This window comes from Macaca mulatta, chromosome 11, assembly GCF_049350105.2.
Source record: "Macaca mulatta isolate MMU2019108-1 chromosome 11, T2T-MMU8v2.0, whole genome shotgun sequence".
NCBI classification, from domain to species: domain Eukaryota; kingdom Metazoa; phylum Chordata; class Mammalia; order Primates; family Cercopithecidae; genus Macaca; species Macaca mulatta.
The window spans coordinates 35696590-35721803 of record NC_133416.1 but is presented as its reverse complement, the minus strand read 5'-3'; the positions used below and the strand labels follow the sequence as shown (position 1 = coordinate 35721803).

The following is a 25214-nucleotide window of genomic DNA, read 5'->3' as shown; positions in this document are numbered from 1 at the left end:
ATATGAACAGGAGTTTGGAAGAAATTGATTCCAGCCCTCATGGATGACTTTGAGGGGTTCAAGACTTCTGTGGCAGAAGTAACTGCAGATGTGGTACAAATAACAAAAGAACTAAAATTAGAGGTGAAGCCTGAAGATGTGAATTACTGCACTCTCATGATAAAACCTGAGCACAGGAAGAGTTGCTTCTTACAAATGAGCAAAGAAAGTGGTTTCTTGAGATGGAATCTATTCCTGATGAACATGCAGGAAACACTGTTATAATGACAACAAAGTATTTGGAATATTCCATAAATTTAGTTGATAAAGCAGCAACAGGATTTAAGAGGATTGGTTCCAATTTTGGACAAAATTCTTCTGTGGGTAAAATGATATCACAAAGCACAGAAAAAATCTTTTGTGAAAGGAAGAGTTGACTGGTGCAGCAAACTTCATTGCTGTCTTATTGTAAGAAATTGCCACAGCCACCCCAACCTTCAGTAACCACCCTTGATCAATCAGCAACCATCAACACCAACGCAAGACCCTCCACCAGCAAAAAAAAGACTACAACTCGCTAAAGGCGCAGATGATCATTAGAATGTTTTAGCAATAAAGTATTTTTTAATTAAGGCATGTATATTGCTTTTTAGACATAGTACTATTGCACACTTAATAGACTACAGTATGTGTCAAGATAAATTGTATAAGCACTGGGAAACCAAAAATGTACTGTGACTTTTTGATGATATTTTGTGGCTTTATTACGATATTCACTTTATTGAGGTGATCTGGAACCAAATCCACAATATCTCCCAGGTATTCCTGGAGATCTGTAGTGTCTTCACTAACTTACTCTACACACACAAAATGGTAACTATGAGTAATGATGGATATATTATTTAAATTAATTGTAATCATTTCACAATGTATAGCTATAGCAAATCATCACATTATACACTCTGAATGTGTACTTTTTTAATTTGTCAATTATACCTCAAAAAAGCAAGAAAAAATAATTCATTAAACTACCACAGTTAAATTGAAGGGATTTTCATTAGTTATAGTTAGGTAAAAACTGCATCATTTTGGAAAATAGACAACAGAGTAACACGTATACATCTGTGTATCCATATGCTTATTTACTTACATGGGAGAGGAAAAGAATATGACAAGGTTCATTCTAGGTTCTTAGATGGTATAACTAGTAGGGTCATGGATTGGTTGCTAATGTGAATGAAGAAGTAGATAAAGGCCATACTTTTATCATTTCACTCTTTTATCAATTCACCTTCCTGGCTCACTGATCCCTTAATACCTTTCTGCCTACTCTGTAGACACCTTATGAGGATAGATGAGAAGCCGCAGCATACAGCAATGGCTAAGACCCTAATTCTGCAACTTAAGGTCTGAATTGGAATCCAGACTCTACTATCAATGGCTATATACCCTAAGAAAGGCTACTTAAACTCTCTGAGGTGTTTTTTTTTTACCTGTACAAAACAAATAAAAATATCTATTACACAAGTTTATTGTGAAAATTCAATAGTAAATGTATGTAAAAAGCTTAGAACTATGTCTGTCACTATTCTAAATGAGCTAATATATAAGATATTAATACTATAACAATTAGCTTGAAAGTACTTAGTTTTTTATAGCTTATATATCTAATAATAATTATGATTATGATTATTAAGCATAGATATAAAACATATAACACAGACATGACACAAAACAGGTATCAAGAGTTTGTGACTGTTCCTGAGATACAAATGGACATCTTTTTCCTTCTGGGTCTTCTTCCTCCCTGGGAATAGAACAGTTTACTAGCTTCTATTACATACCCTGGTGATATGGTTTGGCTCTGTCCTCACCCAGATCTCACCTTGAATTGTAATAATCCCCATGTGTCAAGGGCTGGGCCAGGTGAAGATAATTGAATCATGGGGGTGGTTCCCCCCATACTGTTCTGATGGTAGCAAGCCTCATGAGATCTGATGGTTTTATAAATAGGAGTTCCCCTGCACAAGCTCTCTTGCCTGCCACCACGTAAGATATGACTTTGCTCTTCATTCACCTTCTGCCATGACTGGGAGGCCTCCCCAACCATGTGGAACTGTAAGTCAACTAAACCTCTTTCCTTTATAAATTACCCAGTCTCAGGTATGCCTTTATTAGCAGTGTGAGAACAGACTAATATACTATATATTTCTGAAATAAGTAACTAATGGCTCTTATTACTGATGATAACTACAGAGAAAGAGATAGGGTTAAGAAGTGACATATTAATCTACTCATTACCAAATGCTTATTGAATAACTATTACTGCTGGCACAGTGTGAAGCACTAGAAAAAGAGCAGTGATAAAGCAATATATGTTCCCTTCCTTCCAGAGCTTACAAGAAATTATTTGACTTTATGATTTGTGCTGCAAAGGAGAAATTGAGGATGAAAAGAAAGTACATGGTCAACTCAGAAAACAATAAAGAAGACAGACAGAAGTCAGGTCAGTAAGGCTTTACAGACCACGCTGAAGGTATTCAATAAATCCAAAGCACAATTGGAAGCCACAGGAAAGTTTTAAATAGTGGCACAATGAGAATTGCCTTTTTAAATAGCTAAACATGATAAATTAAGAATTTGCGTGCTTGTGTTCCTGCTCCTGAAATGACACTGCAATGACAGTAAAGCAATAAAAGGCTATAAACCCCAAAGAACAAAAAGACTAAAAAGACAAAAGATGTTAATAGATTTAGAAGATGGAAGTCGGTGAAGAAGCAGTCACTAACTTGCTAAGCAGAGGGAGCTTAAACCTCTAGAGGCAGACAGCAATGAGAAGCTAGTGATTCACCCCAGAGAGACCCAGAAAAAAATAGAGATGGAGATACCTCATATTCATTCTGAAGAAGGTGGAGGTAAGACAAGAGGCTAAAAAGGCAGGGGTTGGGGGTCAATGTAATTCTTAAGATGTCTTGAAGCTTAAGTCTCCACCCACACATCCTTAATTATTACCCTTCCCCAAATTGTAAATAAAATAGGTTTGTTTTTTGTGTTTTATTTTGCCCAGAAATATTAACCTTGAAAGGCTCTAGATCCCAGATATCAGACCCAAAAAAGGACAGAGTCAGCGGACATACTGAAGAAGGAGGATTAAGTAAAAGCACGCAGATTTTAATTATTACCTTTACATCCCTGGTGAGAGACTAGATAGTCCCTCTCTGAAAAGAATTTAATCACTCCAGAGAATAAAGCTGTTGATACTGATATTTGGGGTGTTCCAATTAAAAATACAGCTCAGTTATGAATTGCCCTTCAGTGATGCTCACTGGTTCTATGTCTTACTGATGCACTTGGTCCTGCAAATCCATATTACAGTGTTTTTAAATGGAAGCCCAGGGATCAGCAGACACCTGAGAAAAAAATCGTCCAACATAAAGAACAGAACAACAACAACAAAAAGAATTATTCAGAGAAAAAGATGACAAGACTGAAACGAGGGTGAAAGGGTGTTAAATATACATAATGAATATGGTCAGAGAAAGAAGAAAAGATTTTGCATTCATGAAATAAGAAAAAATAATCACTAACCCAAAAAGTGTGCAGATCTTAGAACTATAAGACATGAAATTGTAGTAGTTTAATAGAAGGCTCAGAGGACAACGTCAAGGAAATCTCCCCAAAATTAGAGCACAAGGAGTAGGGTGACAAAAATGGAAAATAGAAGAGAAGTGAAAATTGGAAATTTAGTCCTGATAGTCAAAAATCCAACAAAAAAGGAGTTCTAGTAAGGGACTGCACAGAAAAAATGGAAGTTAGAACATTACTGAAGGAATAAATCAATAGAATTTCTCAGAATTAAAGAACTCAAAACTGAGTCTCAGATTGAAATGCTCACTGGGTATCCATCAGGAAAAATGAACAAATTGAACATAATGGAAAAAGAGAAGACACCAAATCTTCCAGAGTGATGAATTGGGTTGTATTAAAAGGATCTGGAGGCCTGGGGACAGTGGCTACTGCCTGTAATCCTAGCACTTTGGGAGGCCAAGGTGGCCTGATCGCCTGAGGTCAGGAGTTTAGGATCAGCCTGGCCAACATGGTGAAACCCTGCCTCTACTAAAAATACAAAAAATTAGCTGGGCGTGGTGGCGGGCACCTGTAATCCCAGCTACTCTGGAGGCTGAGGCCGGAGAATTGCTTGAACCAGGGAGGCAGAGGGTGCAATGAGCCGAGATCGAACCATTGTACTCCAGCCTAGGCAATAAGAGCGAAACTCTGTCAAAAGGAAGGAAAGAAGGAAGGAAGGGAGGAAGGAAGGGAGGGAGGGAGGGAGGGAGGGAGGGAAGGAAGGAAGGAAGGAAGGAAGGAAGGAAGGAAGGAAGGAAGGAAGGAAGGAAGGAAGGAAGGAAGGAAGGAAGGAAGGAAGGAAGGAAGGATCTGGAGTCAGAACTGGACTTCTTAGTACGGACACCCTTCTGTGCAAGACAGAAGTTTTGTCATCATCACCAGCGGGGAGTGAGTGGCAATTCCATTTTCTGAATTGAGGAATACAGGAGCGGCCCCAAGTGTATACAGAAAGTTACAACTGGGATGTTATGAATCTGAGCTGCCAATAAAATACAAAAAAGGAAAGCAGTAACACTTTAAGTAAGTTAAAATTTAATAATTTTCTGTGATCTTCATTCAGACTAAGCTTAGCTGCTCTGAGATTTCTTCATTTACCCACTCTCTTAGTTCCTGTCTTGGAGGTCAAATAATATTTAAAATTAGAGTCTTAGAGTGATTCCCAAGTTCCCCTCACCTTAGGGAGATCTCTGCCTAACAAGCTAACTCTCACTCCTCCACGATGTGAATGAGAAAGAGGAAGAAGAAATTGGAAGAGGATTGAGCAAGCAGGGAAATCACAGAGTTTTGAATGTTTAAAATTGTCACTTAAACAGATATGCTTAGCTCACGTGGGTTTTTCTTGGGCTCCTTATTTCCAAACCAGTCCCTCCTCTACATAACTTAGAGGTCATCCAGAAGGAAGCTGTGACAGAGATCATTACAGCCAGCATTTTTTTGACTAACAATGGCTACTATAGTACTTAGCACAGCCTACAGTGCTCGGTAAATATCAGTCTAACCTGCACTCCTCTCCTTTTACTATTTCACCAATTCCTTCAGAGTGTGAGTGGGGAAGTAAATACAAATCTGTATTTCTTGGTTTGCTTTTTAGGTTCTTGGTAGTTGAAATAGTTGGAAAAAAAATTTAAAGACTGAAAGTTGAAATTCTTGTCATCTTATCCTTCAGCATTGAAAAAGATGATCTTCAATGCAGTTTTTACTTTGCCCAAAATTCTTGCCTGAGCTTTTAGTTAGTGACAAAAAAAAAAAAAAAAACTGTTTTGATTCACCTGCTAATGAGCTGTGAGATAGTCCAAAGAACAAAGAAAAAAATCAAAACCTGTGATATTCATTTTAGGTGAAAGAAATTTTTTTTCAGAGAAATGAATTCAGAAAATCGAATATCCAAGTGAAATTAACTCTTCTTGTTGTGAAAACACAACAGTAAGGCCAGGAACAGCATAAACAAATACCAGGAAAGTTATTTTCAGAATTTGTTTACTTAATATTTAATGCTGAAATCAAACACAAGAGGGTCATTAGGAAGATCTTCTGCATTACTCCACTTAAGCAATTAGATTCTGTAAGTAGTATAAAGATAATTACTCATTTGGTCCTCCTACACAGCAATTAGTTCATATGGTAAATATGAAAGTACAGCATTGCATTGCAGGTTGTTTTCTACCAGTCTGTCTGTGTAGACTGTAGCAGAATGGGGGGCAAAAGGCAATTGGAAAGGGCCTTATTAAAATGTGTTACTTAACTTTGTAGATACAGTAGATGTTTAATTTTTTTTTGATTGACAGTGAAATTATTTCTTTAGACAATGACTGAAAAACCACCCAAGTCAGTGTGCATAAAAACAAAACTCAAATAGAGACTGCAGATTTTAGTTTGTCTTAATTCATGGTAAAAAATAGTCCTAGTTAAACCAATTATCCTATGGATCAGGTCAAAATTATTCAACTAATGAATGCTTCCCTACTGGAGTGCTATGGCTAATATTTATAGTAGGTTTACCGTAGTGCCCGTGCAAAGGAAATAATTTACCATGAACTGTTTAGCCGTTTTTAAAAAAGACTACTTATTCTACTAGTATAGACATGCCAACAAGTTCAATACATCCCACTTCAAAAATAAAGAATCCCTCATCACAAGAGGGTTAAATCAATCCTCAGGTTATGATATGGGATGAAACTCCGCCCGAAAACAGTTTAAAAACCATGTAAACACATTATTATATCCTGAAGCCCGTGTTTATTAATTTTATTTTGTCGCTTTAGTTCTAGTGATTTGCACGCATTTGCATTAAAGAATTACAAGAATAGGTGAGCTTAAGACATACGAATCAAAATCTCCCATTTCACAGACTCAGGCAAAGACCCGAAAGCAGGCCGGGCACGGTGGCTAGTGCCAGTAATACCAGCATTTGGGGAAGCTAAGGCGGTAGGATTGATTGAGCAAAGGAGTTCGAGACCAGCCAGGGCACCATAGTGAGATCCCTGTCTTTACAATAAGTTAAAAAAAAAATGGCGCCTGGAGTCCCTGGAGTCCTAGCTACGAGGGAGGCTGAAGTGGGAGGAACACCAAGACCTGAAAGCAGCTTCAAGGTTAGGCTGAGATGTGTGACAGATTTGAACTTAATCCTGTTCCCTTTAACACCCATGTCTTGTTTTAAGTCGCTAAGAAGGTAGATGGAGAGAGTCAAGTTGTGCATTCTCAATCTCCAATTACGGATTAATCAACAGAATCTTATCTGATTATTAGTACAAATAACATTTTATTTTGTGACCTACCTAAGAGGGTTTGCTTATTCATGCATTCATTTTTTTAAATTAACTTTTTCAGTTTTTCTTCGATTGGGATGACTTTTCCAGAAGGGCAGAAGCAGATAGCACAAAAAGTAGAATACATGCGTGGAAAAGTTGGAGAGACAAAGGCGGCGGGGATGGCTGCACTGATGCAGGGAAAAGTACTGGGAAAACGGAGAGGGCTCCTCGGGCCAGCTCTGGGCAACGATGAGCAACTCCAGCCTCGGCAGGGGCGCCGGGCCGCCAGCCCTCCCTCGCGAGTCCGTTCTCCAGAGGACGCGGGGAGCTGGGTCTGCGCGCTCTGCCGCCAGTCACCCCGCGCCCGCGCCGGGCTGCTATTGGACGCGTCGCCGCCAGGCACCCGCCAGAAACACCAGTGTGCTGGGGGGAGGAGGGGGGCGTGCTTGCGAGTCGAGGGCTTTGGCTTTTTTACGGCTCCCCCCTCCCCTCGGCACTCCATGCCGGGTCTCTAGTTCCAGCTCGCCTCGGCTCGCTCGCGCGGCGGGAGAGTTGGCGCAAACCTCGCCGCAGCCGCGCCTCCTCGCGCGCCTCTTCTTCCCCTGCGCCCTCCGCTCCCGCTATGGGACTAACGTGGGGCTCCTAAGAGTTGCCGGCTCTCAGCTGCGCGCTCTCCAGCTAAAGTCACGGCAGGCGGACTATGGCTTAGGACGCCCGAGGGGTTAGTCTAGAGGTCGGGAAGAAGAAAACACGGCTAACTGGGGAAAAAAGAGAAAACGAAAGAAAAGCCAAACGATGAGTTTCCACAAGGAGGACGGAGTGAACGGTCTGTGCCAGAAGGCGCTGCACATCGTCACCGAGCTGTGCTTCGCGGGCCAGGTGGAATGGGAGAAGTGCTTGGGCATCTTCCCTCGGGACAGGGGCAGCCAGGGCGGAGGCAGCACAGGTAACCGGGAGGGCTCCGCTCGCCTCCTCGCGCTCCGCTGGGACCCCGAGCGCTCGGCTGCAAGCTCCGGGGTTCTGCGCCTCCCGCGCCGCTCCCGGGGCATATTTGGGGCGCCGCGCTTTCCTACCTCGCTCCCTCCTTCGCTCAGCTTCTGGCGACTTCGAGGGTGGGGCGTTTGGGTTTTGTTTCCTCCTGTCCACCTGCAGGGCTTCTCCCATTCTCTGGTCCGCTTCCCGCCTCCCGGCGCCGTCTCCCGCTCCCAGGCTCGCCGCGCCTCTCGGCGCTCTCCCACGCCTCCCATCTCGCTCCCGGAGTGGAGAGGTGAGTGCGGGCGGTGACTGCGCCGGGAAGGCTCGCGGCTCGGCTGCTTGTGGGGGCGGCTCACCTGTGGGACTGGGGCTGCTCTCGCTCGTTAACCAGCCTCTGGTCCCGGCCTTTTTGATGGGGGCCAGGCGGGACGGACAATCTATGCTTGGACGCAGAACTCCCTCGCAGAGGTGGCTGCCTTGGCCTCCGAGGTAACTCGCGGCTGCAACCTTTCGGGTACTTGACAATTTCTAAAGCCCTTTTAATATATGTGATTTTCTAGGGTTTCATGACAAAGTTGGTAAAACAGCAGGGATTATTGATCCCATTTGTGAGGCGACACCTAAAGCTCAGAGCACATATCGAAGAAGTGGAAGAGAGGGGAAACGTTTAAAATCCCTAGCACACGCACGCTCTCATACATCCAACTCACAGACGTCCTCCCTTCAGGAAACTAGGAAGTGGGCTGGATGGAGGAGGATATCGACCGTCGGAAATCTGGAGATGGAAAAAAGTCTCAAGTGGATTTTCCTCAAGGCTTGGGGGTGGAAAGAATCGAATCCGAGTCACTGTTTGGGTCACCATTGGGGAAAAGGTTGGTGTGTCCAGCCTGCTGTGCTGCTCGGGCGCACGCGAGGTGGATCAGAGCCGCTTGGGAGGGTCACTTGTTGCACTAGGAGTCAAAAAACACTGCTTTCGGGATTTTCGGCTGGAAGGTTGCCATTCCTTCTCTAGGTTCTTTCCCTTTGCTTTTCCTGTCATTTTGATCTCCTGGCGGAATTTGAAGCGTTGAAGGTAGTCAGGGCAACAAGAGCTGAACAGCCAGGCTCGGGGTAGAGCAGGACAACATGGAGCCCTGCGTGCTGGGAGGGAGCAAAGCTGGGCACATTTTGTGAATCTCCTCCACCACTACCCCTGCGTCAAAGCCAAGCGGGGAGCGGGAATGGGTTTAGTTTAGCTTTTACGTTCCGTCGTTCACATGAGTAGCTGCAGGATTTGGAATTCTCTGATCCACGGCAACGCGAGCCAAGGGGGCTCTGTCTGCACTTGGCAGAGCTTGAAGAGATGCCGCTGTTTGGACCCTGGAACGGAAAACTTTAAAATTTTGTCAGTGTATAAACACAACTGATAATCATTTCCATTCGTTCAGTAGGTGTTAAATTCCTAGGAGTGTATGAAACTCAGTGGAAGGCACTGGTGGGCATGTTGTATTCTGTGTCGTGTGTATCGTTGCTAAGTATGAGGTAAAGACCAGTATAGTGTGACCTCAGAGTCCTCTGTGGTGATATTAGGTAAGCTTTTCTGAAACGTCTTTAGTGACACACGTGCTAAAGGTAACACTGAGAGAAGAGGCTACGCTGGACGAAATTAGAGTATTTAAGTTTGAAGACTGTGCTTTGGTAATTGAATAGTTGATGCTGTGAATAAAACTACTGATTTTCCTCTTTCCTGCCCTTTTGTGATCACACACCAAATAGGGGTTGCCCGGGTCTCAGATTGGCTAGTAATGAGGAAAATATGTGAAAATTAGAAACCAAATCCCAACTTCTAAATCTGTCCAAAATGCACAACTGTATCAGTTTCAGATAAAATACAGTATATGAATTATAGAAATGGTTCTCAGTTTTTCCTAATCACCACAAGAAGTAGTTGTAGTCTGAATTCCTTTTGAACTTTTCTCCTTGGGAATAAAAAGTGAGAAAATTAGCCTAAAACAATTGCGAGAATATTTTCCTCCCCTTAGGAGGAAAAATAGACTACATAATATATATTTCTTAGCCACTCAGCGTCACACTGTTCTTCAAAGTAGATTTTCTTATAACTTTGTGCCCTCATGCTTGTTATTATAGGTTCCTAAATAAAGCACTTCCAGTGATCCTTCTACTCATTGTTTAATGAGAAGGGCATTTTTGGTAGGAAGACATCAACAATGTTGAATGGCACAGTGCTTATTTACTTTGAAAGTTAATCAGCACTGCCCACATGGTATTAGTTGTTCTAACATTACAGTAATAATTACAAGCTCCAAAATTGTGTATATTTTTAATTCCTTCACATAGAGATAGAGGGAGAGAAATTCAGGTAATTCCAGTTAAAGTCATTCTACATGAAGGGAGTTACAAATCACATATATAAGTAAGATATTATCTTACTGGTTTTGTAAATGTCAGTGAAGTGCAAGCATCACCATTCTTTTTACCATATCAGCAGTAGCAGAAGCAGCAGCAGTATTGTTGCCATTGAGGATTTCACAATCACAGTATGATCGCAATATGACCAATCTCATACTTTAATGAAATTGGTGAAGACTTACACTAAAGTTGCCAACACAGGTACATTTACTCTTTTGGCGTAGTTTATCAGAGTCATTATATGTGCCAGCATTACTAATATTCTAGAAAGTTCACCATGTGCAATTGTTAGAATATCAGATATGTTGAGTCTTTTTACCACAGATTCTCTCCCTCTCCCCAAATAAATATATCACCCACTAAATTCATCTCAATGCACAATATGATTTGATATTAGAATGCTTAGGGAAAATACAAAGCAATATATTGGGCTCAAAAGTTATTTTTCAGGCATACTGTGACTGAATATATATAATCGTTTTTAAACTGGATTTAGCTTAATGTCTGGTTACTCCTTAATTGCTGCTTGAATGCTTATCAATTTCAAGGAACCTATGTTGCTTAAAAGGCACACCTCATAAATCACAGCTAATCAAGCCCACTTAAGCTCATTCACTTGAGCTCACATCACAATTGTATAGATCTAACCTTAATGTAAAGATTTTCGTAAGCATTTCATTCATTCATGTTCTAATTTTGCATGTTTACACAATTTTAATTTGGGACTAAAATTTCTAAAATAAAAATTTATACAAAATTCTTTTAAATTCATACGTGTGTTCTTCCGTTTCTTAGAGGTAGGGATAATAAATAGGTATATGGCAAATAATTTTATTAAAGTACTTACCTGATAAGAAAAGGGATAGTCAAGTAAAATTTTAAGAATTACATCATAATTTCCCTCTAAGATCAAGGCATAGTGGGTCTACGATAAAGGTTTAAAATTAGTAGAGGGACTTCATAGTAGAGGGACAAACCAAATGACTACCCAATTAATTGAGTTATCATTTTTTTAATCACCATAACAGAGTTTTACACATCCTAGTGATTGTATAAAGAATTCCAATTTACAAACATATTATCAGCAGAACTTTTTCCTTGAGACTTGTAGGTCTGTAAAAGAATAATAGAGCCACAGTGAATTCAAAATGATAGGCCCATTTGAAGAAGGATATATAAGAGGGTATTTTTCCTTCCTCCACATTGTCACTCCACTGCAGAGTGGCCAGCTTCTGCTATGTCTAGCCTCATTGTCACATGATCATCAATACACCTTGTGCTTGGTCTGATTTACTTCAAACGGAAATGGAGACCTATCTTCAAAACCAAAGAGGTCTCAGCAAACATTTATTCTTCTTAATTCCCAGTATGTTAGCAGTATTGGCAGGAATTTCTTTTGGCTTTAACCTTTTCTTTTCCCTTTGTGACAAATTAAAAGCTGTATTTCCTTTTTCTATGAACTATGAGTCTCTGACATCTAATTCTCATGAGTGATTTTGTATACCAAGTTCAAATCACATTTAAAAAATTTTTAAATTTTGGTTTTCTGAAAAAAATTGGTAATTGTTTGAGATGCACCTGCATTCATTTACAAGCTTTTTTAAATACAAAATTCCGGCAGAAAACAATCATTACCATAAATGTTTAATGTAATTTCCAATGTCAATTAAAATCATTTCTATTTTGAACATATGATTATATTCTTCCCGATCTACGTTTTATTCCACTAACGATGTACACATTAAGTCAATAGCATGTCAGCTCTTTGAGGGCAGGGACTTGTTAATTATTTTATCCTCAGTGCCTAGAAAAATCTGTGGTTCATACTAGCTACTTTATTTATTTATTTATTTGCTTATTATTTTTATTTTATTTTTTTTAAGACAGAGTTTCACTGTTGTTGCCCAGGCTGGAGTGCAATGGTGGGATCTCTGCTCATCACAACCTCCGTCTCCCAGGTTCAAGCGATTCTAGTGCCTCAGCCTCCCGAGTAGCTGGGATTATAGGCATGTGCCACCACACCTAGCTAATTTTGTGTTTTTAGTAGAGACGGGGGTTTTCTCCATACTGGCCAGGCTGGTCTCAAACTCCCAACCTCAGGTGATCCACCCGTCTCGGCGTCCCAAAGTGCTGAGATTACAGGCATGAGCCACCGCACCCAGCCCAATTAATATTTTTTAAATGAATGAATGCATCTTGGGATTTATTATCAAGAAGCTTCAAATTTATTATTTGTAAAATAATGAGTCTGTCTTAATAACCTCCAAATCCCTTCTGCAACTAAATTGTATACATCTGTATTTTTGTGTCACCAGTGTCTAATATGCTATATAGACATACAGAATATTTAGTTTATGATAACAGCAGAAATTAGAGCATTTGAAACATTTAAAAGCTACAATTCAGTGAGCAATATACTCATGAAAAAGCAACTGAACTTGATATAGGTATCCATTGACTTTCTTCAGAGTGTGTTCAGGTGGAGCTATAATTCCATGGCAAATTTGTAAGTGTTGCATAAAGCGCTGGGTCTACAAGTTCTAGAATCTCTGTTCAATATATTCATGTATGGCAGTAAAAGGAAAGCATTGTTAGTGTGCTAAGTAGAAAGTGACAGGGGAAAAGTAACCATCTCATTATTCGGATTGCTGTTAATCATTCCAGTTGAAAGTGGGAATCATCATTTTGCAGATGTGAAAACCAAGGCAAAGAAATTTAACTTCCCTTCAAATCACAACTAGTTAGTGTTGGAGATAGGCTAAGAAACCAGGGCTTCTTAGATTTTAACCTAGGTTTAACGAAGAGGAGGAATAGGAAGAGGAGATTCTGGGGGCATCCTTGGCGCCAAAGGGCATTGGAAAAAATGTCTGTGAAGATAAGCTCTTATTATTATTATATTATTGGCTATAATTACTGGCTAATAAAATTTCTTAGTGTGCAATTATGACCCAAATCCGAAACATTTTTATTAGATTTTCTGTCATCCAAATATAACAAGCAGTGTTTTTCATTTTTCTTAACTTGACTATATGCACACATGTGTACTTCAGTCTATGAGTAGGTGTTTACATATTCTTGGCCAAATACAATTGATTTGTGTCAACTGTAAAATCACATAAAAGGTTTTTAGTGTGTTTGAAATGCACAACTTTGAACTCATATAATCCCAAATATGGTTCCTTTCATATGTTTATAAATAAGTCTGTAGTGAAAACAGATATTAAATTACCAGTTACATTGTTTTTGTTAATTTGTAATTAGAAAAAATAACTCATTAAAATCTTGTGTACTGTATTTTCCTACCATATTTTGGTCAAGTTAAGTACTTAACAGTGTATACTGTTAAAAATTCAGTACTATGAGGCATTGGAGACAAAATATGACAAGGAAAAAGAGCTGAGAGTCACCCACTGAAAGATCTCAGAGCATCATTAGTATGAATGTATCAAAGAAACTGAACCTTCAGATAAGGAGTGTTACGATTGTAGGTCTTTCGTCTAACTTGCACAATGCCAGTTTCCTCTGTTGGGGGAACACCTAACACTGACCAAGCTTACAAACAGAGTTGCTGACTAAACAGATGACTTCTTTTATTATTTTATAGGGTAATTTTCTTTTTCTTCATAATGTTAAATACATCCTAAGTAGTCACTGAAGCTATAAGAGCTGACATCAACATGCCTCACGTAGACTATCAAGGGAAAAAAGTGGAAGCTCTTATGGGTTTATTGCCGGAAATTAATAAAAGTCTTTAACACCTTTGTTTCTTTATGGAATTCTGCTGTAATGGCCTTGGAGCCAGAAGGGGGGAATCATCTTAAGGAGAATAGAAAGGAACTGATATTAATGACCTTTTTTTTACTTAGATGGACCTTGATGTATGTTATGATCTAGTATCTAATTTATTATTCCATTGTCGATTAGAAAACAGTCAATTTTTAAAACCTTGTAAATGTCAATTTGTCCATACCACAAAATTGTCTTAATTAAAAAGGACTATTGTTTTCTCTTCAGTATTTATTAATTTTATTCCCTTAGTGATGTTTTAGTAGTCATGAATTTATAGGACTAATGGACAAAACAATATTCACAAGCCTATCATTTCTAATCTGCTACAATATGAGCTGTTAATGTACCTGAGAAGTGGGGTTAGCAGTATGCCTTTATTCAAGCAATGTTTATTGAGCACTTACGATGTGAAAGCCACTGTGCCAAGCATTAAATGTACTAGTGCCATCAATTAAATGTATGTGATGCTATGTGTGATGTTCAAGTTAATGTAAATATATGAGTAATATACAGTCACACATTATAATTTACTCAATTATGAGCATATGTAAAGGTTTTTAATAAATTTAGATATTTGAATACCATATTTGGTACCATGTTTTATCAAATCGGAGATGCCTTTATTATAAGATGCACCATTATTTTATGTGGCACCAAGAAAGGAAAGAGAATGTTGCCAAATAAACTATGGCACAATGCTTTTTAATCACATGGGATTTTATTTTATATGTATAGAAATAACCTCTTTTAAAACTTAATTAGACTTTTAAAGAAGTCTTATATCACTCTGGCACAAATATAAAAGGAAAACATAAAATAAATACATACGTTAAAAGTGATTTTAAAACTAAAATTCTGAGTCTGATTCTTCTGAACGGCTTTTTGATTCAGAATTAATGATGCCCTTGCTTTTCCATACATTTCATATTCTATGCCATAAAAAGTGTTAATGATACATTTTTTTCTTAAAAGAATTGATAAAAGATATACAGGCCAATGGTACTGTGCTCTAAAGCTAACTGTGCAAATATGTGGGATGTTATCAGTATTTCTAAATACATCTGACTCACCACCTTCACCACACATTTCCAAAAAATTGACTTGTAAGGTTAAAGGATATGCTTCAGTATTTTCTCCAATATTCTCTTACGAGCCACTTGGACTTCTATAAATTTTGATGCTGATGTTTTTGCTTTAGCACATACACAAATAACGAAAATTATGACACAATTATTGCCTGGCTATTAGCTATTGTGACAAGCCATCAATACTAAGATAACATCCTGATTTCAAAAATGCAAAATGTATTAAAGTATTTATTTGATAATGGATTAAATATAGTATTAATATAATTTTTATCATTTATTGAAATTCAAGAGAAAAGCAAAGATCAATACATTTAAAATGGGCATTATAAGAGGCAACATGCAAGGATTGTTGGTGATTGATTATATTATGTATTAGATTTATCGATGAGAAAGCGACTACTAGTTGCTTCCCAATATTCATCTCCTGCTTCTACTTCACAACAATAGGATCTCTTATTTTTTTTAAGAATATGGCAGCATAAAACATTTTAAAAGAACATTTTTCCGTCTCCTTCCAGTTTGGTATAGCCTCATGACTAAGTCCTGACCCTTGGGAAGTTAGCAGTGATGTGCACAACTTCAAATTTGTACTTTTAAAATGAAATGACATACCTTCACCTTCCCTTTTTCCATCTTCTTCTTCCATTTAGCTGCCTGAAATATTGTCATAGCCTTCCCTTTTTCTATCTTCTTCTTCCATCCAGCTGCCTGAAATATGGACATAGTACCTTGCCATTTTGGACGTTAAAGAGAAGCAAAGACCTTTTAATAGCAGAGCAAAAATGTAAAACAAACCAGAATTCCAGGCACCTTGGAGGTGATAAATCTGCTGTGGCCTGTTTATGCTGGGACAGTCTCGTTTCACATGAAAGAGAAATAAACCATCTTGTTTCAGTCACTATTAATTTGGTCCCACGTTATAGAAATCAGAAGCATGCCCTAATTATTATAATGGTAATATCAGATGTATAGTATAAATAAATTAACTTCAGAGATAATCCCAAAATTTCATCTTTGACTAAGAGTTGCTGATTTGAGTTTTATTGCCCCTCTTTCTCTGTGAAATGGTGCCATAAGCAAACATGTAGTGTGGTCAGGCAACAACCGGGAGCAGGAAAGAAACAAAAGGCTTGGAATATCGATGAACTAAATTATATTAATTTCTGATTAATGATTGGAAATCACATTTTTGTACGTTTTGAAAAGTTAAAAATGAACTAGAATTTCAAACTTTTTCAAAAGATACAGAGGGACACAGAGAAGAGTATCAATTCAAGCAGTGGTAATTGGATTTGAGAACAGGACACTTGGCCTGTGCTTTTCTGCATGATCATGGTTAGCTGTATGGGTAGTAGCTGTATGGGTAGTAGGTAATTGGACCCAGCAGTATTTTTAAGTCTCAGTGGACAAGATCATGCAAATGTTATGGCCTGGTTTTACAGACTTTAGCAAAGTTGTGCCATACTAAAAGTTTCTGAGGAAGTCGCATTTTAGAAGTTCCCTGTATTTTCTGATGACAGTGATCTTTTTCTCAGTTTTTCCTAACTGTGTCACTTTATTTTGGGATATTAAGACATGATAAAAGGGTAAAATGTTTCTAACTAAAATTAGAGATATATAGTCAGACAGACCGACAGACATATGGACAGACAGTGGCAGAATAATGTTTATGCATATGTATGTAATCAAACCAGAGTCTGAGCAATTTTAAACCTAATTATCTCAGAGCCTAATCTAATTTCTGTATATTTCATTAACTCTTAATCTTTCCAGATATAATAGGATGAATGTTATGTAATGGATTCTTTTGAATTATCTGGAGACATGAAAATTAGAGCTAGAGAGCCTAGTCACCAAGTTTGCCCATTGGAATGGGTAACTTGAAAGTCCATGTAGAAAAGCCAGGACATTCATATTCATCTCCCTGGCCTCCTGGTGATTGGCCACCTTCCTCCAGTGATCTTCTCTAGTCTACCTTACCTCTTTTATTTTATGATCATACTCAAACCCTTGTCATTATGGTGAACGATACTACCATAGCATTGTAAATCCAAATATTTCAATCCCCAACCAAAATCTCCTATGAGTTCATCTTTCTCATTTAGAAACTCCAGTCTATTAACTTTCCTATTTATCTCTGAATTTTCTTTCAATAAATATGGCATCCTACTCATGATGCATCATTTTATCTGTCCAATACACTCTCTCCTTTGTGGTCTATCACACTCTTCTGGAAAAACAAACAAACCAAAAACCTCATCCATGGATGAATTTATTTGTCTCTCTGCCCCTACACCAAAGCTGCTGAATGTTTAGAAGATTTTAAAACCAGGCAGACTAGCATCACTTTATTAGTCTCTAATTTCGAAAGAAATGTATATTCTGACCAGGCATCTGATGTTTTCCTATTCAATTTTCTCCTATTCTCTATAGTTCCTATTTCAAATTGTTGTCACGCTCTTCAGATATCCCAAACTATTCCCAAATATTCCAACATAATTGGCAGTTAACCCTAACTCCTCCTTTGGAGAGAAAAATACTAGTTATAAACAAGAATTCACTTGACTTCCTGCCTCCAGACCTATAACCTTACTGGCATCCGGAACAATTCTCTTTCTTACAAAGAAAGAAGCAATCCAATTCTTTGATCTTTGCTTCAGATCTCATCCATTGTCACCTTTTATGGGACTTAACTCTTAATTATTCTGCTTAATTGCCTATCCTTTCTTGTCCACTGATTCCTTCTCATTATTCTGAAGCATGGTGAGGTATTGCACATTGGAATAAAAACACCTTCATCAACTCTGTGCTGCTGTAGTTATTGCTCCCTCTCTCTCCTCCTTTCCTAGGTATAATTTCTTGAAGGAATTATCTACTCTCACAGAGTCCACTTCCACACTGCCAGTCACTTCCTTTTTTTTTTTTTTTTTTTTTTTTTGAGACGGAGTTTGCTCTGTGGCCCAGGCTGGAGAGCAGCGGCGCAATCTCGGCTCACTGCAAGCTCCGCCCTCTGGGTTCTCCTGCCTCAGCCTCCCGAGTAGCCTCAGCCTCCCGAATAGGTGGGACTACAGGCACCTGCCACCATGCCCGGCTAATTTTTTGTGTTTTTGGTAGAATCGGGATTTCAGCGCGGTAACCAGGATGGTCTCGATCTCCTGACCTCGTGATCCGCCCGTCTCGGCCTCCCAAAGTGCTGGGATTACAGGCGGGAGCCACCACGCCCGGCCGCCAGTCATTTCTTAATCCAGAGTAATCTGATTAACACAACGTCTGCTTCACTGGTCTCATAGAATTCACTAAAGATATACTTGTTAAAGTTAATGGTCACTTGTCAACTCTTGTTTTAATTGAACTTATTTTAATGATCTACACTATCATTTCTTAAAATATTCTCCTAGCTTCTGTGAAAACCGACTGACCTGATTTTTTTCCATATCTTTCTTTCTCCTTTCCCCCATTCTTCTGTACAGGTTTCTTATTCCTTAAAACTCTCTTTCTTTAAATATTGGTGTACTCAGAATTCTGTTAAAGAGCATTTATCTTCTACGGATTCAGATCCCACTACTTAAGGAAGTTAAATTAGTTGCAATTTATTTAACTTGCATTTATGCATGACCAATAGCCTACTCAAAATTTCTACTTGCATGACTGTAAGTACTTCAAACTCAATACAACCAAAATTGAAGTCATTGTGTTCCTTACTTCATCATCCCAGTGAGTCACATTCTTGTCCTTTTTAATCTTCACACAAATTCACTAGGGCTTTGATTTTCTCTGGAATCTTTTCTTTCCCATTTCAGCAACCCTGGTTCAGAACCACTACAGTCTCTCACAAGGATAGCTGTTGTAATCTATTAACTAGTATTTCCTCTTCCAGTCTTGCCTTCACTTCTGTCTTCTTCTTAGCCAAAATGTTAGTTCTGAAATGCAAATTTTCATTTCAACACCTCGATTTAAAATGTTTCTGGGACCCCTCATTTTTCTTTGAATTAAATGTGTATTCCATGTCATAGTTAAATGAATCACAAATATGAAAATGTCTTTAAAAATTTTTGTTGACTTTATAAATTTTCCTAGATCCTCACTCAATCTTTTGATAGGTTCTTTTTATTTTGTTAAACAAGGCTTGTTATTGGGGGAAAAAATATGTCACAAAGAATGCCTTATGCACTTGATTTCATTTTTAATACTATTAATGATTAGTCATAATTGCTATGGCAAGCAATGCAAAACATAAATAAAAGACAATAAGCTTGCTTACATAATTTTAGTTTTATTTTTCAGGATAAAATTCTACTTAATCTAACTTCTTGCACTGTTTTCTATTAAGCGGAATTCCCTTTCCCCCATGCCTTATGTCTCTGGATGCAAGAAGCTACAAGATTGTAATTATGATGGAATTTTGACCAACCCCCATCCTTAAGAAATGATATATCAATTTCCCCTTCTTTGAGGAAAAAGCTTGACATCTTCAAGAAATGAAAATTTTCTGCTTCTCTATATTGCAAAATGTACAGGGTCAAGTCCCCATGGAGAATGCCTGCACTAGTCCTGTGGGCCCATTTCCTGGTTCATAGCTAACACCTTCTTGCTATGTCCTCACATGGTGGAAGGGCAAAAGAGCTCCCTTAGCCTACTTTATAAGGACACTAATCCTACTCATGAAGACTTCCCCCACTACCTAATGTCCTCCCTAGAGGTCCCACCTCCTAATACTATGGCCTTGGGGATTAGGATGTCAGCATATGAATTTTGGGGATGATACAAAAATTCAGACCAGAGCACAATTCATTGATTAATTTAGGACTCAAGAAATTAAGAGAAATTAGGAACAAAAATAATACAAAATTATCAGAAAGAATCAATGGAGTTTGCAAAATCTTGGATACGCATACATCATAATTTTCCTGTATATAATTAGAATTTTTACTGGGGTGGAACTTTTCAATTATCTCCTTTGAGAATTTCCAGGAATGATTATTAACTTTTTCTTCCTACAAAGATAAATTAAAATTGAGTTTTTGAAACTCTAACTCAGGAAATAATAACAATTATGATGTAAAATTTTCTTTTCATTTCTGCTTTTTAATGTACAATATTAATTAATCATTTTTACATTATAATTTTTCCAGATATTTCAGTCAGCCTGTTAGCAGTCGTTGTCAGCTTTTGTGGACTGGCCTTGTTGGTTGTCTCACTTTTTGTCTTCTGGAAGCTGTGTTGGCCATGCTGGAAAAGCAAACCTGTGACTTCCAACGTCACTACCCTTCCACAGAGCATTTCAAGTGCTCCTACTGAAGTTTTTGAGACTGAAGAGAAAGAAGAAATTAAGGAAAATGAAAAGCCAGCCGTAAAAGCTATTGAGCCTGCAATAAAAATCAGCCACACTTCCCCTGACATCCCAGCAGAAGTCCAAACTGCTTTAAAAGAACATTTAATTAAACATGCACGTGTGCAAAGACAAATTACTGAACCTACATCATCATCTCGGTAAGGAAAGATTAAATATATAAAACTGGTGTGTGTGTGTGTGTGTGGGTGTGTGTGTGTGTATGAAATTTCATAAGAGAGAAAAACTTTAGTTGGAAGAAAAGAGAAACAGGAGAAATGGGAAAGACATAGGAAATAGATAAATAAAGAGAGAAAGGGTAGGACAGAGTACATATGGGCAGAGAGAGAGAAACTAAGGACAAAGAAGCCAAATAGGGAGCAGGACTATGAGAGGGGCTTAGCAGACTGTGAGGTTTCAGTAAAATCGTGTAACTACAGATTATTGTTAAACTTTCTCCTTTGAAATATCATCAGTTGATAGCTGCTATTTGTGGTCTTTCAACTTAATTTAATTCAACCAATAAATATTAAGAAAGCCATTTGAAATGCATATCATGGAGGCTCTATACAATCAGGAATCATCTAGAATTTCACAATCACAACTAACAGATTCATATTTAGTCTGCAGCTATTTAACACATATACCAAAAACATGAAACTTCATTGTGTGTTTGAGCTCATGTAGACCAGATTCTTAACTGGGCAAAGTATAAGTTCCACAAGAAGCCAAATATCATGGGCATATGGAGGAGTGTACATAAAAGGGAGGAAGAAGAGGACTTCCTTAAGGAAATACATTTTAACTCAGCCTGGGAAAATCAACAAAACTTTGTTGGAATTAATTCACCACAGTATATTCTAACTGTATTAACTGTACAGGAAAAAATGATTCTTGTAAAGAGGCATTTTTTTCTGCTAAGTATAGGCATCAATTCTTAAAACAAATTGCATGAGAGCAGTTTTTCTCGGGTTACCAAAACTAGCAACTAGTTTTATTCCAGGGTAGGGTAAAATCAATGATCTCTTATTGAGAGGAAACTGCTATTTCCTGCAAACTGATTGACTTCCTAATCTTACCTTTTTATCTCTCTAAACTGAAGGTGCATCCATGTTTTCCAACATGGTAATACTTTGTGGGCTTCGAAATCTATCAAATTGAAAAACTGGGACATATTGGCTACTAGAATTGAAAGGCTGTTCAATATGTATTATGTGTAAATAAGAGAATTGTATCTACAAATAAATCCACTTCTTACTCAAATGTATTCTAGAGGGATAAGAATAATTGTTCCCTTTGAGATAAGGAACTTTGGGATAAGGAGGATGGATGGAGGTGTCCTTTTCATGTTACACTTTTCTGTGCTACTTAAATTTTATAACTAAGGAATGCCTCATATTTTGTTTTTAGTTTGACAAGTTTTCCTGAGCAATGATATTTAGGCTCATTTTAAATTTTCTTATTTATGATTTTTGTGTAATGTAACCCAATAAATATCCATGTTAACTTTTATTATATATTTATTGAACTATATATATATTTATTGAATTATATATATATTTATTGAACTATAAAATAATTGTCCAATAAACCACTTTTTTTTACATGTTTTACAAATAGGGGAAAAATGTCTTTGGGAGGAACTTCCTTTTTTCCAAGACATTGATCTCACTATACTTATAGGGGAAAACCTCTGTAAAATTACCTGATGTATTTACTTGATTATCACTACCGTCCCTGAAAACTTTGGCCAAATATGATATTTTATAGCCACGAAGACTTAAGACACTCAGAAATTTCAGGGTAAAAATCTTCAATTAATCTGCAAAACATTTTAAAAATACCAACCCCTGTGAATATATATTAGCTTAGCATTCAGAATTATTCAACTCTTTAGCTGATGTGTACAGATTATATAAAGATACTCAATGAAGACAAATTCAGGTAATCAGTGTTTCTTTGGAACCTCAGAAAAACAAAATACTGTCTCCAAAATATTTTCTGTTGAGTATAAAGAGACCACTTGTCTGATTATCCCTAGCTAGAGGAGAATGAAAACACGTGAGTGAAGGCTTCATTTTGCTAGCTATGGATTTCTCAGTAATTATGTGAAATTGAACAACTCAGAAAAACATAAAAATTTCAACCTTAAAATCATAAAAATTAGATTGTATATATCTGATATTTTCTAAGAGGAAAAACTGCAACACGCATTCAGGGTTTTGCTAGAAATTTGATATCATTTCACCTGCCTCTGACTTTCATTGTTCATATGGGTGATTGGGGAAAGAAGAAGAAGAAAAGAATTTTGAGCACTTGAAATTTTGTCACTATGCCAAGGCACCCTTCCTGATAATCCTTCCCCAACCTGCATGAAGAAAGTATTATTAATTATCCCCAGTACATGTGAGTTAAATGAAACCCAGAGAGATTTAAAAAGTTGCCTGAAGTCATGAAGCTGGGAAGAGTAAAAATTCAAATGTATCCAGATGGAAGAACACAAATTAAGCATAAATGCCACAGGGATGTAGTTTTCCTGCAATTAAATATGTTGGTTACAAAGTATGCTTAGGACAGGTAGTTGGGAGGTTGGAGAAAAGCATCTTCCTGTTTATCCTACTCAATTAAAAATCTGGAATTTTATGTGATTATCATGAATGACTAGAGTCATGATTTGAATCTGTTTAGCCTTGGGATGAATTCCTTGCAGAAAACATGATTATTTCTAGTTCTCAAAACCCTCATCTACATTAATTACTTAATCATACTAGAAATTACCTTTATAGAGAGAGGAAGAGGAAATTGCTGAGTTCATTATGTAGTCCACATGAACACGGAGATCGAGGGTACATTATGAGTCAAATTATTCTGCTCATATGCCAACTTTTCACTGAGATGTAGCAAAATCAAACCTACATTCACAGGCACACACACACACACACACACACACCACACACACACACACAGACACACACAGATGCGCGCACACACACACACTGAATTTAACTTTAATAATTTGTTTCCTCACCTTATTAGTATGTCACAGCTCCAGTCTGTGGGACTCCTTTTAATTTGGCTCAGACATCATAGTCTTTCAAGTTTTACTTGTCTCTATATTTAAATAGCATCCTGATGGGCCTAGAAGTTAGCAGCATCGCTAGAAACACACATTTCTCAAATTCTCGTCTCCCTTTTCAAATACCTGGACATTTTGCCCTATCAGCCTGCCAGGCAACCAAACAACCCAGCTGGCATTTATGTATTTCTTCGTTACTAATATTCTTTAAGCGTCATCTTGATTGATTGTTTATGCATCCAATAACCTTATTCAACATATATTTAATCCTGGGTATAGTCAATGTATCCTACTCCTTCCACTCTGAAAACTCTAAGGATCTGTGACCACTTCTGTAAATTTATAATATAATGTGGAGACAATACATGCAATACCAATATAAGGAATTACAAATGCCAGCTATGTGATGGAGAATGTGGAATTCAGGACATTGAAACATTATTTCCAGCTAAGGCATGGAGAAGAGCCATTAGGCTGAGTCGAAGGAAACTGGAAATTCATGTAAGTGGCAATTGGGAAAGGATGTGCATCCTAGATAGAAACATATTATGTGAAAAATCATAGAGTAGGAAGTTTTGCTAAGAAAACAGCAGGTAAGGTACTCTGATCAAAAAATAGAGTAAAGTGAAGGAATAATGGACGATAAAATCAGCTGAAATTGAAATATAGTGAAACCTTGAAATCATGGCCAACATGTTCAGAGTCTCTCTTGTCAAAAAGTATTTGTAGCAGAGGAGTTCTATGGATAAGTGTCATGTTTTAGGATAATTCACCTGGCAACATTTTATAACACAGACTATAGGAGAAGATATCTATTTTGTAATTACTTTTTATTATGTTCAAGCGTAATAAAAATCAGGAAATAGAAAACAACAACAACAAAAAAGAAACGTTAAGAAAATTTGTAAAGGAAAATCTAAGATCCCTTGTAAAAAAACATTAAGTGGCAATTCAGTAATTCCATGTCTAGTCCAAATCTTTTAAAAGTCATTCAAGGCTGTTATACTACGATTATACCAAGCTACCATTAGCATTTTGATTCTATATACCCCCACATATAGAGTTGTATGCTGCTTTCTTAGGCAGAAAATCTGCCGTATTCACTTCTATATTGCTTTTTGATGCCTTAACAAAACACTGTAGGAGCTCAAAGTGAACTTACTGAATTAAAAGAATCAATAAATGAATTCAATGACCTCATCTTGTTTATCCCATTGATCTTCCATGGTTGCTCACTAGAAGGGTGCTTGGTCTTTTTACCATCATCCTAAAGACCTGACTCTCTTTGCCTGTGTGCTTTTGTTCATGCTGCTTTCCTTGTGTGGAGTAACAACCTCGTTTTTATGTACTATAAGATCTTTAAGGAAAATGCATCTGAGAGTCCAACTTTATCTGCCCAATTATTAACTATTATCCTTTATTATTTAAAGCTGTTATTGCTATATTAAATAACAAATTGCTATATTAAAACAGCAATGCTGTTAAAACTGTAATTGCTAATTACAACCTAGCAATTATTTTGTATCTTAATATTGAGCTCCAGCTGTTTCCAAACGAGATGCTAAATTTTCAGAGAACAAGGGTGTATAACCTACTTTTATGCCCTCCTAATTTCCACCAATGTGTAGGTATATAATGTCAATTGAATGCTTTTGATTGATTGATCATCTTCCACTTATTTTCCCTTTTTAAAT

At 37.7% G+C, this 25214-nt stretch overlaps 1 protein-coding gene across 1 annotated transcript in view; it reads left to right on the top strand.

Moving 5' to 3' along the window:
• Positions 1-6963: 6963 nt before the first annotated feature.
• SYT10 (synaptotagmin 10) overlaps positions 6964-25214 on the top strand; it is a 66730-nt gene continuing 48479 nt past the window's right edge. Inside the window, exons 1-2 of the mRNA XM_015151419.3 lie at positions 6964-7800; positions 20248-20605. Coding sequence (XP_015006905.2) covers positions 7650-7800; positions 20248-20605 — 509 coding nt within the window. The 5' untranslated portion in view covers positions 6964-7649. The remainder of the gene's footprint in view (positions 7801-20247; positions 20606-25214) is intronic.